General features: G+C 38.5%; 1 protein-coding gene across 1 annotated transcript in view; it reads left to right on the top strand.

The window, feature by feature from the left end:
• The window catches only part of NPAS3 (neuronal PAS domain protein 3), a gene marked incomplete at its 5' end in the record, with an annotated part of 24761 nt that extends 8523 nt beyond the window's left edge, over positions 1 to 16238 (top strand). Inside the window, 3 exons of the mRNA XM_010177512.1 lie at positions 7883 to 8030; positions 11168 to 11283; positions 13917 to 16238. Of these exons, the coding sequence (XP_010175814.1) occupies positions 7883 to 8030; positions 11168 to 11283; positions 13917 to 15226 (1574 nt within the window). The remainder of the gene's footprint in view (positions 1 to 7882; positions 8031 to 11167; positions 11284 to 13916) is intronic.
• Between the last annotated feature and the right edge of the window lie 970 nt (positions 16239 to 17208).

The raw sequence follows: 17208 nt of genomic DNA, 5'->3' as shown, positions 1-17208 counted from the left end.
CAGTCCTAATGCAGCTGTGAACCAGCCAAACACCATGGATCCCTTTCCTCTAGAGATGAGGCTGAGAAAACCATTCATTTCACTCATTCCACATACCCAAACAGGGACTCTTAGCCCAGAAATTAAACCATGTTTAAAGTGATCTTGTCCCCTGAAACAAACCATCTTTAACCTATGAAATTAAAGCAGAAAATTAATATTGCTGCCAATCTGCTTCTGTGAAACTTCCATCTCTTTTTCCTGTTTGTAGGAGATGTAGTTATATGTCTGCTGATACATTTGGCATGGGAAGGGTTATGTTCCAAAGACATTAATTTTACATAGGTTGTCATATGATGGACATTAACATTAGTGGAGAGATGGAGGACAGATTTAAGTTTCTTGAGCAAGCAGGGCCAAATTTCTGCTCTGATGTTGCATTTTAGTAGCTGAAGGCAAAATTTGGATCTGGGATCTCATTTTCCTCTCCAGTTTGAACAGAGAGAGTTCATTAATGATAACAGAAGTTCTGTCTGAAGTTGGTGTTCAAAGCAGGCTTGGGTTTCTAAATGACTGTTTCAATATTAGCAGAAGGAAATCGCTTTATGGCAGGATTGAAGTTGTAAAAGTTGTGGGGAGACATACAAGTCATGGGGGAAAAGAAAAGTTAAGAAAGAGAGAAGAAAACCTAGAGAATCCTAGGCAGACAAATCTAGTGTTCGTTTTTCAACCCAGTTTATCATTAAATAAACTTAGTTAGTTAGTTAATTTATGTCATTTCTGCCTACAGAAACAACAGAAAAGTTTTCTGATATGCATGCTGTAAGCTTCCATGGAAGAGTGTGTCTAGTGATACATTGAATCATAGAATTCTGTCATTACATTTGATCAATACTTACATAATGTTTTAACATAAACATCCTCCCTAGTATTATATATCCTTTTTAATAGTTACTGTTAAGCATAATTATAAAATTGTAATTTTAAATGGTGGACCATGGGCAAATGGTATGTTATAACCACCATGAAAGGCAGAGAGGAGGAAGAGTGTCTCTCTTGTTTCTCTTGTTCAAGTAGATGATGATCTGTGCTTGGTGCTTTGAAATACTTTTTTTTTTTTTTTTTCCTGCTTTTGCTAGGTTTTAATAGATTTATACTACTGCTGTGAACTGATGCCATGTAAACTGATAACATAGGGTTGATTTTAAACAGAACATCTTCCTGGTCCTTATCTGAGTTAATATGGAATCGAATGAAGGCAGAATCTCTAGCAGAGGTTAGGAATTTTCAGAGGGCTGGAGTACTACTGTCCTGGGATTAGGTTACGTTACAAAATCCATGAATGTTTTTCCGAACTATTTTCACTATTTAGAGTTACTTTTCTGCCCTAGGTGGACATGAAGCATGCAAGACTTTTCTCGCTGTATTTGGCAAGTGATGACCTTGAGCTACAAACTTCATGCCTAATATGAATCCACATTTTTTTAACAGTCTGACTCAGACAACTTCTAACGTTTTCCTTTTCTGCAAAGTGAGGCAGAAAAAGTATGTCTTAGTTTTTAAAGATTTATAAGCATTCCAGTTTTTCTAAATGGTTGATTAAGGCTTTTTATCTTTTACCAGCAAGGCTGTTGATCCTTGTATTTGCCCAATTTGTCAGGTATTTATGTAAGTAACATCTCTAGACTGGAAGATTAAACAGTATTTCATATTGATACTCAGAACCCACCTGGACACTTTCCTGTGCAACCTGCTCTAGATGAACCTGCTTTGGCAGGGGGTTTGGCCTGGATGGTCTCCAGAGGTCCCTTCCAGCCCCTACCATTCTGTGACTCTGTGACCCTGTAACCAATTGCCTTAGCGTTTTCAGAGTGACTGTATATGCTTAAAAGAATTATCCCAGGTAAATGACGAAGTTAGATGGGAGTCTGGGTACTAGTGAGGTACAGTTTTATTTCATGAATCTGACCTGCTACTTCCTGCTTGACTTTGGAAAAGATTAATTTGTGTTTAGAAGCCAGCAATTATTACTGTCTAATGTTCATATCATGATAGCAGCCAAGTCTTAGTCAGTGTTATTGACACAATACACTGGATTCTACCCAAACCTAAAAAAAGATGTTCTCTGTCCAGCACTCAGGGCCTTCTCCTGTCATATGGTGTGAGTAAAATGTAGCTTTCTAAAGCCTCACAGAAACAATATTTTTCTAAACGGTTATGTTTATATTTTTCTTAAGAGTACTCTGTTGAGATACTCTAAGTCACGCAGGGCTGGTAAGTAACTGTCTGCAATGAGGGGAGGTAGAGAAACATGTCCCATGCGGAATTTTGTGATGGGAAGGTGTCATTCTTCCTCAAGCAATCTGCTGTGGGGGCCACACTACCTTGTGGGTAGAGAATACATTTGCACGCTGTCCTGGCTTTCGTCCCCTCCTCCTCCTCACCCCACCCTGTGTAGTAAATCTGAAATCTAAGTGTTTATGGAGAACTATAGAAGGCACACATTTGTTCACAGAATGTCTACAGGTCTCCTATCATCTAGCTCACAGTTCTGTTTAAGTAACAAATACCATTTAGCATTGCTATAATACTGCTCAGTACTTTTTTTTCATTGCTAAAATCCAATTTGTGCGTACCTACTATTTAAAACATCTAACTCACTAATTGCAAAATCTACAGAAAAGTCCTTAAAACATCAAAGGCTCACTTGATCCTCGGAGCTGTTATAAATGAAATACTATCTCTGTTACAAGCAAATAAGGCGCTTAATGCACTCTTTCTGGCTGTGATGCTATTTTTCCTGTGGGTTTTGAAAATGACCTTCCTGTAAGCATCAAGGACTGTAACTTTTCAGATAAAGAAACTTGTTCTTTTTTTAAGTCTATGCTAGGTTCATTCCCCTATAGCCCACAGTTTTCAAAAGCAGAAGAAAAACTAATCCAGAATTAAAAAAATAAAACCTCCTCTGTTTCCAGAACGAAGTTACCCTGTCAGCTTGCCTTGGGCCTTAGGTGGAGAAGTGGAGATTAAAGAGTCAGTATTCCTTTTCATGTTTCGTCTGCCAGTTTTGTGAATGTAGAAAGAGTACTTGTGGCTGCAGCTGAGTATCCAACTATGGTATTAAGTATGGCATTTTCATCCTTATGCAGTAAATTAAAAATATTCTTATAAGTTTATCACAAGGGAAATTCAGTATCATTACCATCCAGTCATTGATAAAGGTATTTCAAGGAGAAGGGTGAATAGCACAGCAGATGTAACCTCAATATTTTCACCAATTATAAAGAGGCTCTTTGTGAAGCTGTGTGAATATGTAAGATGATCTCATCATTTCCTATTTACTCAATACTTACCTGAATACGCAATATAGTGTAGCTTTTCAATGCATATGCACATGAGTAAAATGTCCTTTTGTAAGAGACTTCGCTAAAAGACTGCTTTTGATACACAATTTCTTCATCTCCTCTTCAAACTGAATTAAGCTACTTCCTTCTTTTAAAACACAACTCACTATTTAGAAGCTTTGGCTTTGATTTCTCAGAACAGCCTTACAGGAAGAAACTATGTTCTTTTTCTTTTTGTAACCATATTTCTGAAGACAAACTTGTACTGATTTATTTTGATTTTCTAACAGAAATAGGTTCCTGCAAAGAACACTGACTGTTTCTTCTTCTCCCCCCTCCTTCACTCCACTGCTACAAGAATATTGCTGTGCGCAAAGCTACCAAGAAAAACTGAAATCCCTCTGTTGGGAACTGTGTACATAGCAGTATATTCATACTTTGAGAAATAAGTGAGATTTTTTTTTAGTTCTTAGCATGACATACTGTGCATTTCTTGCATGCTAACCACTGAATTCAAATTGAGTATCTAGGTAACATTTCAGCAAATTTTAGTCAAGTTTAGCATCCACCATTTTAGAGAATATATCTGTGCAGCTAACATAAATGTCAGCAGTTTTAAAACATTAACCCTCAGTCCCTCAGTTATTCCCTTTGATTAAAGGGTTTATATAGATGTATATATATATAATTATATTTCTCATCCTGTCCGTAGCATTTAAGATTTGTTTCATTCTCCTGTTCACAGTAAGACTTACTGTAGAGATTGTTCCTGATGGCTATTAAACTGAAATCCAGCGTTAGATTTCCCTGTATTTCCACACAATATGGCTTAGTAACAAGGCCTTTTTTCCCCCTTTTCTTTTAAACATGTAACTCCCATTAACATTTTGGAGACTTATGCACTGGTTAGCAGAAGAAATTAAGCCTGTAAAAGAAGTCACCTCCCCTGCTATTCTTTCAGACGGAGTGATACACTCAGTCCTGCATAATCCCTTGTAACTGCAGCCACATGAGCCATCCCACTGTTGTGGTCACAAGTCTCACCTTCCTCTGTACTACATTGTCTGCCAGATTGGGTGCTCCATGTGTAATACAAATAGAAATTTAACGCTCGCTGCATTTCTCAGTGTACAAAAATATAGAGCTGAACCCTGATTCCCAGTAAGGAATTTGCCTTAAGTACAGCCTGAATAAGTTCAGGATGTGGTCCACATGGCATTGCTTTGTCAGAAGTTTATGCTAAGCTGAAATGCATGGTCTGCTGCTAATAACAAAACATGACTTCACAAGCAGAGCTTAGGGTGAACTAATTCTTTACTTTCATTTCTTAAAATTAGTAATTTTATCAATGGATTGCCTGTACCTGCAAGCTGAAGACCCTCAAAATGAAACTGGGCTTTACTCAGTAACACTAAGTTATCAATAAACCAGATAGATTTCCCTTCCTAACATGTTATTCTAGCTGGTTGTTTTCTCAAAATTCTCATCTAATTTCTAAGTTTCAACCTGGCAATGCCAACAGTTAAAAAATAACATAAATTTAGAAAACATTTCAATTTTTTTTTTTCATTTTTCTCTTTCATTGCATTGAGAAATTTCTTCCTGAGCTATAGTATAAGCTTTCAGAACTGGCTTGGGGGTGCATAGTGTACTCTCAGAGGATGTAAGAACCAGATTTAACAGCACAGCTGGTCTGCCAGAGAATCTCTTTACAGAGAGAATTTTTATATTGAATCATGGGACTTCCTTTACAGCGTGGTCCACAAATCTCTCATATGAAATGTGCTTTAGACAGACGCAGGAAGGAAAATCCTGTGTATGTGGTAATATATCTGAGCTGGCCAAACAGAGAGTGGGAATTTGCATGCAGATGAACTTCATGGAAAGCTCATTTTCCAGACAGTATTTCAAATATTCTTTAGATGTGCAGTAATTTGGGAGCCTGAACTCTGTTGGTAGTTTATATGCACCTCTGATGCACTGAATTCTCTTTCTTGAAAAAGCAAGCACCTTTGCCTTCAGAAATAACTGTGCAGTAATTTGGGAGCCTGAACTCTGTTGATAGTTTATATGCACCTCTGATGCACTGAATTGTCTTTCTTGAAAAAGCAAGCACCTTTGCCTTTAGAAATAATTTATAAGGTTTTAATTTCCCCTTTTTTCCATAGTTCTGAGATGAATGCTCTGTTCAACTCGTGACATAGACTTTTCCAGTGGTTGCAACAACCAATATAAAAAGTACTGAAGGAGAAAGGACTTGTCCAGGATGAAATGGACTGAAAGAGCTGGAGGGTCTGAGTCCTCATAGCTATCAGTATGCAGAATCGCAGTGTGCTCTTCAGTCACTGGCTAGTGACTCACCTGGTACCTTGACTTTCAAATGTGCATGTGGGCAGTTGTGAGGATTCATCCTTTGGTATTTGTGTAGCATGGTAAACTCCTCGGATAAAAACTGTTATAGAGAAGATAACAGTATAATTAGTAGATGAGAGTGCAGATTTTACTTGGTTTTGCATGCACCTGTGGGTGTTCAGGTTTCCAGAAAGGAGCCAGTATCACTCCAGACTGCCAGTCATATCAGTTTTACTGTCAGCTGCAAGCAGAGAATTTTGAATGTCTTATTTTACTGAAATGGAAAAGTCTACCGTAATCAAAACTTACAGCAGTACTTTTCTTCTCTTATTCTTCATAACTGATAAAGTTGGGCTAATTTATGTGGGATTGTTTTCTAAAGTGAGTAGTCGGTTGTTCATATTTTATCTTTATTCTACTTTACAATGTGATTTCGAAGCTGATGAGCTATCATAGCAGGATATTTAGAGCTTGGAATATAAAAGTAAAAATTTAGGAAAACCTATGGATCACTGCTAGAAACAAACATAGTTAACTAGAGGTTGCTGAAAAACAACAGGACCTAGATCACAAGTATTTGTTCATATTACAGCTGAACCTAACTTGCGTATTTCATTCACTTTACATTGCACTTTTTTACACACATTTTTTTATTCAGTAGTTGAAAAATTGCAGTGGGAATTGGGGGGTACCTCCAAGGTAAGAAAGCATCTGTGTTTGTATGGCTGCCTTTGTAAATATATTTTTCTGCACATATCTGTTGTACATGGATTTAGATATAGATACATTCATGTCTATAATTAGGGGTATAGACATTTGGTTAACTTGAAAGCTCCAAAGTGTCGTTTGTCACATTTATGGCAGGAACTTTAACTGCTTTAAATACTTATGCTTTTCCAAAGTGACTTCTTTCTTTTCCCTCTACAAAAAAAAAAAATCAAAATGTACTTCATGAAACTATTGTATATGAAGCACTTATTAGCCGTAATTAAATGGACAATATGAATTTACTACGTCTTTAGGACTCTGGCTTGTTCTGGTTTAGAGCAAGATGATTAATGCAAATACATATTACTTGAGATAACCATTTAGCAGCTAATTTAGCCAAATTTATTACAGCAGTTAGAGGTTTTTCATTTTAGCAGACGGAGACAAGGACATGACAAAAGCAGAAGGTGTATATGAATGCACACTGCCCTCTAGTGCACAAAGCTTTATGGGATTAATGAAAGTGCGGGGGAGAGTAAGGGCTCCAGGAGCAATTGTACCTAGATTTTGTACAGTTTAGGTTTTCTTTAAAACTATAGTACAAATCTTCCACTGAAAAGTTTGCATTTCATCCCCTTCTCCTGACACTAAAGCATTACATACAAGACAAATCTGCTTCAACTTGGCAATGTTTTGGCTGAACTATTACTTTAAACATCTGTATTTTTAAGCCTTCGTGCTGTGAGTATTTAATTACACCGTTTCACGTTACTGATTGTTTTTACTTGTTTCTCTGTTTCCTAGCATATTTCAAACATCAGAACGAGCTGTCACTCTTTGGCTCTAACCAAGCCTCCCTTAGGTCTCTTTCTCAGTCTATTGGTGGATTTACTTTGCTCTGGTAGAAAGTAAATTCTCCCAAGACTTTCCCCTCACTGACCAGTGGAGATTTGGTTCATCTGAGAACTGTAAATTCTGTTTGACAAGATCAAAGAAACAGATGTATAAGTTCAGTGGTTGATATCGCCTGCAATAAGGAGAAATGATCAAAGCAGCAGGGGTAGAGTATCTTCCCAAACCTTTCAAACATCCAGAATCTCGAAGAGGTCTACCTAGGAGCTATGAATAAATCACATATAAATTTGCCTCTTTTTTTTTCCTTTTCTTTTTTTTACAGTTTGACATTGACTGCATTGAAAATGTCCACACAGCAATAAGTGTTCTGTGAAACAAGATATCTGTAGTTCTTTTTACTTTTTTTCTTCCACTAGAGTTTCCAAAAACAGACTGAAATTACACTTGAAAAAACTTGTAAAACATAGATAGTTATACTGAACTTCAGATTCTGTTTGTCATCTCAAAGGCATGCTGCAGTAAACCTGAAGGAAGACATGTATCTTCTGCTCATACTTGTGCCATGTTGTACAATGAAGATCATTTTACCACGGTTCTAACATACACTATACCTTGCTTCTGTTTTGTTTGTATTTTTTTGCCAGTGCTGAATAAGGGTCAATGTGTAACAAAGTATTACCGCTGGATGCAGAAGAACGGGGGTTATATCTGGATACAGTCTAGTGCAACCATAGCTGTCAATGCCAAGAACGCAAGTGAGAAGAATATCATCTGGGTCAATTACCTTCTTAGGTAGGTCTTCCAGGAACTTCTCTTACTTGAACTGCTGTCTCTGTTGCTTGTCTCTGTAGTGAGTGTTTTAGAGAAAAAACAATTGCCAACTGAGGATTCATATGGTTCACCTCAAAAACAGTGCCATTTGGTAATATTTATTGAGACATCTATCATGTCTCAGTACACTGGAATATTCTTGAGTTATTATGCTGCCTTAGTCTTCAAATAAACCCTCCACCATTTTATTGCATGCCTTCACTGCCCTGAAATCTACTCAACCTGGGCTCAAAGGTAGAAATTATCTACACCAACTTTCAGTAGTTGTGTTAAAGCTGATGTGAAGTGTTGAGCACTGGTTCATTTGGTAATAGAAACTGCATGGAAGCAAACTTCTGGAATGCTACAAAAAGGTCTCTCTGAAAGGTGTTTGCCTTGGTCACTCCAGAGAGAGGAATTTTCTCAGGAGAAAAGCTGTGAACTGATATGTTGCTCCTGTAGCCATCAGCGTATTCACACTGAAAAATGCAAAATAGGATTTAAAAATAAAGGTAGCAATTAAAACTATTTTAAACTATTATAACTATTTTAAGCAGAAATAGTAGTAATATCTTGAATGAAAGACTCTTCCCTGAGAAATTCTGTTTTGCCAAAGCCCAAGTATTTTTAAAAGACTGGTTTCTGAGCTCAAGGGAAGACCAACAGTCACTGAGAGACAGTGAATTATAAACCTGACCTTTCTCATCTTGAAAGTACCTTTCAACACATTCTGTTTTGTGAAAATGTTCAATAAGATTGGGGGATTTTCTGTTTCATTCCAGAGCAGAGCAAACAAACAAATAAAATTTGAAACCTTGGGATTGTCATGAAATGCAATTGTCATTTTCTGGCCTGTTCTCTTTTTAAGTTGCTTGTCATGGTTTGTTACATTCCCTTTGATGCCACAAGAGTTCAAAGTGATGTCTAGGGGTTAGACTGTGACTTATTATGCCAAGTCCAGCAAGCCCTGAAGAGACTGTGCCTGCCTAAACTTACATTTTTTAAATACTTTTTATTCCCTTTTTGAGGAAGAGGAGGAAGCAACCCCTGGCAGGAGAGCATTAAGAGATACTGTGGGAAACCTTCCGCAGCAGTGGAGTGTTCATTGGAGCTTGCATGTTTCTGTCCTGCTATGACTGAGCACCGGCATTTCTGAATATATCCTTATCCGGCTACGTTTTGTCTCTTTTCGAAGGAGTGAGGCAGAATGCAGCTTTTCAAGAGGTCAGCTTAAGCATAACAGTTCTGAACTGGAAGTGCAGCTTCACTGCCTCAGTCCTAACACAACTTCAAAATGCCCAGAAATGTGCTCATATTCTAAATGGAAAAGTGGTCCATAAGAATTGTGAACAGTTGCCTCGATCCTTTTGCTGCTTTCCAGGCAATAGGTAAACCTAGTCCACAAACGTCCCACAAAATTATTTTCTCTACCAACAGAATATACCTAACAAAAAAAGAAAAGCAGTGTGGTCTTCCCCAAATCTGCTCCCAGAACCTGATTTTTCTGCTGCATTCCCTTCACAGATCTATTAGAGAAAGGTTAGCTTCTCCATTGAATTTGTATTTTTAGTTTAGATTTCTCCTAGTACTAGAATCCACAAAAGATCCAAATGTCCAAATAATATTTTAATGACAGATAAAGGCCTAATTAGGTCTACTCTTAGCAGAAGTACTGGTCTGTATACATTTCCATGCATTAGGAAGTACGATTCAGCTGTCTGTAAAAGGATAGACTAATTATAGTGACAGGGAGGATTAATGCTGTTCTTGTTCTATCAACTTGTTATTCACAGTGTGAAAGCCCTCAAACATCTTTTGCTTAGAGGGGGCAAATTTGGGGACTGCCCTGGGATGCAACAGAATAAAGTCACTTTGTCAGGACAAAAGCGTAAAGATGATAATCGTAAGAATGGCATTTTGAAGTGAACTACGTGAACTTTGAATTTTCAAAGTACACTGTAATAGGCTGAATATGGACACACTGTCATTGTGATAGTGCATCAGTCACCCCCGCTGCTGCCTTATATTATTCCACGCAGGCCTGCAGATTTTCTGCTCTATCACCAGGCGGGAATTTGAACTGCATAGAAATGCTCACCTATTCAAAAATAATTAAAGACTTTGTTTATTTTCAACATTCCTATGCCACTTATGTCTAGCTGTGTCTGTTCCTCTGCTTGTGCAGAGATTTGGGAATGGAACATTTTAAAAGGTACAAACCAAGAAAAAGCATAGGGATGGGTTTTGATTTTCCCGCCCCCAGTTTCTCTGGTAGCATAGCTTTTTTACATTGCAGTCATGTGCATTGCTAACAAGTCACAGGTGAGCACCACACGAGCAGATGAAGATATGATTATAATGGGTGTGTTGACAGTTCTTTATCCCTAACATATGCATTTTAACATGCACATGTGCATCTGTCATATAGTTAGAGTGGTTGCTTTTGGTTTCTTGGTGATGTGGATGCATGTGTGCTGTGTTTCAAAAATATATAACCTTTTTTACCTATTTTTTGACCAAATTCTTTTCAGCAGTGGCCATTTTCTCTAGCCTTAGCTGACCACTTTCTTACTAACTTTATGTATGGTCTGCTTGATTAAAGTGTGGAAAACAGGAACATTGAGAAAAACAGGTATTGAAAGGACTCTGGAAGGTTGATAGAGAACATTATTACAAAGATAACTCTAATAGACATTGCCGGTGGGAGAGAAACATATTGGAAAAGTTAAAACACCCTCTCTGTCCTTCCAGGCACAGTAATGGGATCGAAATCAAGATATTTTGTTGTCGGATGATTACACAGTGTAGCTTTACTGCTAGATATCGCACAAGCTATGGTGTCCCACTTCAGTAAGAATGCTTTGATAGCTCTAAAACTTCACTAGAATCAAACCAGTTTTAGTACCTGGTCAATATAAGTATTTGACAGCTGTATTAAAATAAACCTTCATAAAATCCCTGCTGTGAAGCTCTGAGGAGCTGAAAATGTATGTTTCTGTGTTTTCTCTGCTATTCTTCCTATTTATGTTCTTTGTTCCTGAACTTTGATATGAAAAGAGGGAAAAAACATGAAACTGCAAATCATCCTGTTGTGTTTATATTTGCTGTCTCCTCTTCAGTAACCCAGAGTACAAGGACACTCCAATGGATATTGCACAACTTCCTCATCTGCCAGAGAAAACCTCAGAATCCTCAGAGACCTCTGACTCTGAATCAGACTCAAAGGACAACTCAGGTAACACATGTGGCGTGCCTTTACACCCTCAAAAGTTTCATATCATGACAGCCACACTGTTGGCTTTCCAGTTGCTCTTACTTCGCAAGGTTTGTAACATCCATTATAACAAAACAGATAAAATTCTCATCCATTATAACAACAACAAAAAAAAAAATCCTGTAAAATTAAATTGAAAAACACTAGCAAAATCTTTTAATGGCCTCAGCATTTCCACAGTATCTCCATTTCCTCAGTATTACTTTTCACTCTGTGCATGCATCCCTGTCTACATTGCACCACACTAAATATTTGTTTTCCCAGCTAAACTTCATGAACTGGTATTGTGCCTTGTGAAGAGGACCTGGGATTAGAACTGTTGAATACAATTCTAGTTCTTATCTTTCCAGCTAGGGGGCAGTGAAGATTGCAAAATTTGAGGGTTTTCTTGGGTTAAAAGAATTCTATTTTATTAGAAGGTATGGGTTCAAGCACTTGTTTCTACGCTCTTTAAGTCTAGGACTTCCACTGTTTTTTAAAAGCTAAATGTGCTTGTCAAACTCAAGGTGTAAATTAGTCCTACAGATGGTCCAGTGCACAGGTGGTTCACACATTACCCATTAGTTTTAAAAGTGGTTACCTAGTAACAGTTACAGATCATCTGGCTTTGAAAGGACTATGGTTTCCTGTGGCCCAAGAACTAAGGATGTTACTCTGCTGTAGTATGTGATATATATATATATATAATTTTTCTCTTGTGTCTATGATAACAACCAAAAAAAATCTGGAGAAAATGGACCACAGTGACATAAATCAAGTAAAAGCAAGAAGAGGATCAGGCCTTAATGTTGTATCATATGATATCGCTGTTCTCTTTCATCTTTTGCCTTTATTTATTCTCCTTTGACAGCTTTGATTTGATGGTTTAAGTCAACATTAGGCACACATGCAGGCTTGTTGCTTACCATCATTGGGAATCTCTTCACCCATTCCCACTGCTTCCTTTATGCTGTCTTGTTCCCAAATAGCCAAATAACACACATGTGGAGAACATTTGCATTTCCCACGCACACTGTAAGTTTCTCCAGGTGAGAAGTGCATTCTTCAAAGGTTCACAGATATGTACATCTCAGAAGGAGATGTCTGGGAGTCTTGGAAGACAGCAGAGGCAGGAAGTTTTTTTTACAAAAGAATTAAGTAGAAAATACCTAAGGACCTGAAATTGGAACAGCATCTTAGATGAAATCAACAAGTTCAGTTCAAGCTCTGATAAAATCCCAGGCAAATTTTGTGCAATTTTAGATTACTTCACTCTAAGCCCACTATTAACCAGCTAGAAACCATGACCTTAAAAGAAAGTATCTTCAAAAAAAAAGAAAAAAGATCGTAGGAGAAATTCAGCCTTAGGTAGAACAAAAAGCTGGGTGAGATTTAGAGGTTTGCGACTGTTGCTTTGCTTTTATGGGTTTTATTTTTCGAAAGGGAGAGTCTCACTGCTGCTGGTGACTCAAGCAAGTCCTGATAAGTGACTCATGAAGTGCATTGCCCTGAATCCTCAGGCAGTTTTCCTGTAAGGCCCACCTTTTCCAGCACTTCAGCGAAACTGTTTGGTATTGACGTGGCTCCAGGAGTAACCAATCTTTAGAGGAAAATTTGCCCTTCCCCTCTCCCACTAAAATGAGTATATTGAAAAGGGTCATGCTTGGCTATAATGAGTAAAAAAAATCTTTTCTTTCCCAACAAAAGTTTTCTGGCTGGTCTGTAAGAGATGAGATCTCCTGAAGCCTTTCATGACCTTTTCAAACATAGTATGATATGGAGCATACTCATTCTCAAAGCTGCTTTGACTGTCTGAGTCCAGTGGGCTGGAGTGTTTATCTCATCCGTATTAGAATTAGGTAAAAATATAAACCACAACCAAATGAATTCAGGCAAGAAGAATGACAGCTTCTCAATGCTGTAGCTGGGCTATTTGCAATGGCCCTTAGATGATTTGGATCAGTCAAGTACTTAATTCACTGCCTGAATTTTTTTTCTGTTTTTTTTTATTTGTTGCCCTTCAGGGGAATAGGAGAAGACAGTCTCGCAATGAAACAAAATTGTTTTAACTGGTTTATTCATTCAGATTTATACATGTATGACCTGCTTCTCCTCTCACACAGGAGGAAATCAGCAGTAATTCCACTGAAGTCAGTGGAATTTTGAAAGTGGCAACAATGAGAGGAAAATGAGATGAGGAGACTAGAATCTTCATTAGTAAATACTGCCACACCTGGATGCCTGCCCACTGTAGGGGAACATGGATGTGAAAGAACAATCACCAGAACATAACGGTCATAATGGGATTGTTCACTGACTCCTCTTTGGATGACACAGCTACAATGCCATTGTGCTCACAGTTGTCAAAATGATTCTTGTCCAGCCAGCAGATGAAAAGGCCTCCCTCAAATCTAGGTGCAGGCCATATAGCATAGGCTTTTAGTGCATCGACAGTCCTGAGCCAGAGAGGTTCATGGTGATCAAAACTCTCGCAACACAACACTGCAAAAAAATTATACAACAATCAAATCTCATTGGTAGGTAGAAATTTGGACTTGGGTTATAAAATTATGTTCCTGTTGCTAATGGTTTGTTTCACTTTCCTTTTACTGCAGAGGACAATGAGAACTCAAAGTCAGATGAGAAAGGAAACCAGTCAGAAAACAGTGAAGACCCTGAATCCGACAGGAAAAAATCAGGAAATCAGTCAGATAATGAAATGAACTGTAATGATGATGGGAACAGCTCCAGCAACCAGGACAGCAGGGACAGTGATGACAGCTTTGAAAACTCTGACTTCGAGAATCAAAAGGCCCCTGAGGACAGTTTTGGCACTCTTGGCTCTATGCAGATCAAGGTGGAGCGCTATGTTGAGAGTGAGTCAGACTTGCGGTTGCAGAACTGTGAATCACTGACCTCGGACAGTGCCAAGGACTCAGACAGTGCAGGGGAAGTAAATGCCCAGTCTTCCAGCAAACATCAAAAGAGGAAGAAGAGGAGAAAAAAGCAAAAGGGAGGCAGCATGACCCGGAGAAGGCTGTCAAGCACCTCAAGTCCAAATGGACTTGACTCAGCTTTGGTGGACCAGCCCCAGCTGCTCTCGTCGCCAAACAGTGCCTCAGTGCTCAAAATTAAAACAGAAATCTCAGAACCTATCAATTTTGATAATGATAGCAGTATTTGGAATTACCCACCCAACAGGGAAATCTCAAGGAATGAATCACCCTACAGTATGACCAAGCCCCCCAGCTCCGAGCACTTCCCTTCGCCCCAAGCCAGCAGTAGTTTACATGTCTCCATTCCAGACTCTGTTCTCACTCCGCCAGGGACTGAAAATACTGCCAGCCGTAAAACTCAGTTCAGCACCTCATCCAACTCAGCCTTGGCTCCTGTGTCCTCTGACCCTTTATCACCCCCACTTTCAGCATCTCCACGGGACAAACATCCAGGAGGTCCCACAGCTTCCAACTCCTTATTGTACACTGGGGATCTGGAAGCCCTTCAGAGGTTACAAGCAGGCAATGTGGTGCTTCCTTTGGTTCACAGGGTAACGGGAACCCTTGCTGCGACCAGCACTGCTGCTCAGAGGGTCTACACCACTGGCACTATTCGGTATGCTCCAGCTGAAGTTACTTTAGCCATGCAAGGCAACCTCCTCCCCAACACCCATGCTGTTAACTTTGTTGATGTTAACAGCCCCAGCTTTGGGCTGGATCCTAAAACACCGATGGAAATGCTCTACCACCACGTTCACCGACTCAATATGTCGGGACCCTTTGGAAGTGCTGTGAGCGGGGCCAGTCTGACCCAAATGCCTGCAGGGAATGTGTTCACAACTGCCGAAGGACTTTTTTCCACTCTTCCATTTCCTGTGTACAGCAATGGCATTCACACTACACAGACTCTGGAACGGAAAGAGGATTGAAATATGACCACATACTGTGTTCAGTGTTATACTCTGAGGCATAGACTATGTTTTAATTTAGACCTTTAATTCTAGCACTTTGAATTTGAGCAGGTCAGCTTATTCTCTCAATATGATGGTCCCCATTTCATTCCCTTTCTCTTTAACTTGACTTATTCTTTAATGTAAAGATATTTTTTTATTTTTGCCTTCAGAGAGTCGAAGTACCAGTTGCCTGCCATTTTGTCTTCTTCTAAGATGTGTGTTTTTTCCTTTGCATCTTTATTAAGATGCCTTTAATATGTGTATGCCTCTGCCATAGAATACTCAGTGTTGTGGTAAAGAGATTTTAAAGTGACAACCATTGGTTTTACTTCAAAATGATCTTGATATGATCAAGATTAAAAGAGACAAGCATAAACAATGTGCCCTGTTTGACTAAGTCAAATGAAAAGGGGTTTTTGTTCCTAATTCCTTTAAAAATAGGGGATAGTATTTTAGAATTTTATGCAGAGTTTAATTCTCTTTTTATGGTTAAGATTTTCTTACTTGCACATAAAATAATTTGGGTTCTTAAAAAGTTAATTTCTGGCCTGTGACTAGAATGTTAAAAAGTTGGACTAAATGTTAATTACTGAAACTTTAACTTAATTTCTAAAACCATGGTGCTATCATTTATTAATCTGTAACGTCTTCATACAATATGCAGCTTGTGGGCTGGGTTTTTTGGAAAGAATGTGTTCCGTACTGGTTTATAGTTGGGTGCTGCAGTCTCCTTGGTTAGTTAAGACAAAAGCCCTCATTAACATTTGCTGCAGGACTTAAAATTTTTTACCTCCAAACTAACAAGCATAGCCTCACTTCAAATTTAAATGGGTCAGGAAGCCTTTTTGAAAAAGTGCTTAAAAACAAACAAACAAAAAAATCAATTTAATTGACGCAAGGAGCAGTTTCTTAGGTGCATATTGTTTTGCTTTATTTTTTTCTCAGTGTAACTGAGGCTAATTTCACAACGCCAAATAACACTTCGGAGAAAAAAAAAAAAAAAACAGAAGAACTATTTAACATGTTTTGTTTGGATTTTCATTTAATATTATAGAGGGAAGGTTGTAAATTTCTTTTTGTTCTTTGATTTGGGTATTTTTTGTTGTTTTTTCCTTATTTGTAGTGTTGAAACCAATATGTTTTAAAACTAAAGAATGGGTTAATAAGCTTGAAATGGATAACTACAACTGAAAACTGCACATTAAGTAAAAGAAAAGAAATCTCCTATTTTGTCTTTGTTGCCAGAAATCACGGTGTAGTGTCAAACACTCCAAATGACTGTCAAATATAAATTCTTCTTCCACTCCATCTTTGGCAGCTGTTTGTTAAGGCATCTAATAACAGATGTGAGAACTGTAATGTGTACAATGTGTAAGTGTCCTTGGCTGTCAGTCCCATTGCAGTTTCAATGTGTGTTACTATATGCAGTATATACTAAGCTAATGTAGTTGTTTTGTCCTTTGTCTTCTCTGTGCTTTATCTCTAGTCCGGAGTGGTAAAGTCCCATTCCTGCAGTCCTAGTGAACCAGTGATTCTTGGGGGTTAGTGGTTTTTGTGTGGTGGCCTTCCTCTGTAATGTCACCTTATGCTGCTTCCACTGTCTGTATACCTTTTAATTTCTGCTGTTGCTTTGCTGTTGTGTATTCTCAAACCTCTCTCTGTCCCCCTTCCTCTCTCCCCCCCTCTCCACACCTCTCTTTCTCTCACTCTCTCGTTCTCTCTTCTTCACTCTCAGAGATAAAAGACTCTTAACTAGCTCAAGGTTAATGGAGCCATTTTTCCCACAGAGGATTTCTGGGTATGACTTACTCTTCCAGTGTACCCAACAATGCACTACCGAGTAATGCTCAGATGTATTAAGCAAATTGATGCCATATAGCCTCAGTTGTTAACATTCCCAGAGTCCCTTGTGCTCGAACTGTAAGCAGAGGGTGCATTTCTTTGGTTTTCTCCCAGGT

This window comes from Antrostomus carolinensis, unplaced genomic scaffold, assembly GCF_000700745.2.
Source record: "Antrostomus carolinensis isolate BGI_N321 unplaced genomic scaffold, ASM70074v2 scaffold29871, whole genome shotgun sequence".
In the NCBI taxonomy this organism is placed as follows: Eukaryota; Metazoa; Chordata; class Aves; order Caprimulgiformes; family Caprimulgidae; genus Antrostomus; species Antrostomus carolinensis.
This window is presented reverse-complemented; position numbering and strand designations above follow the sequence as displayed.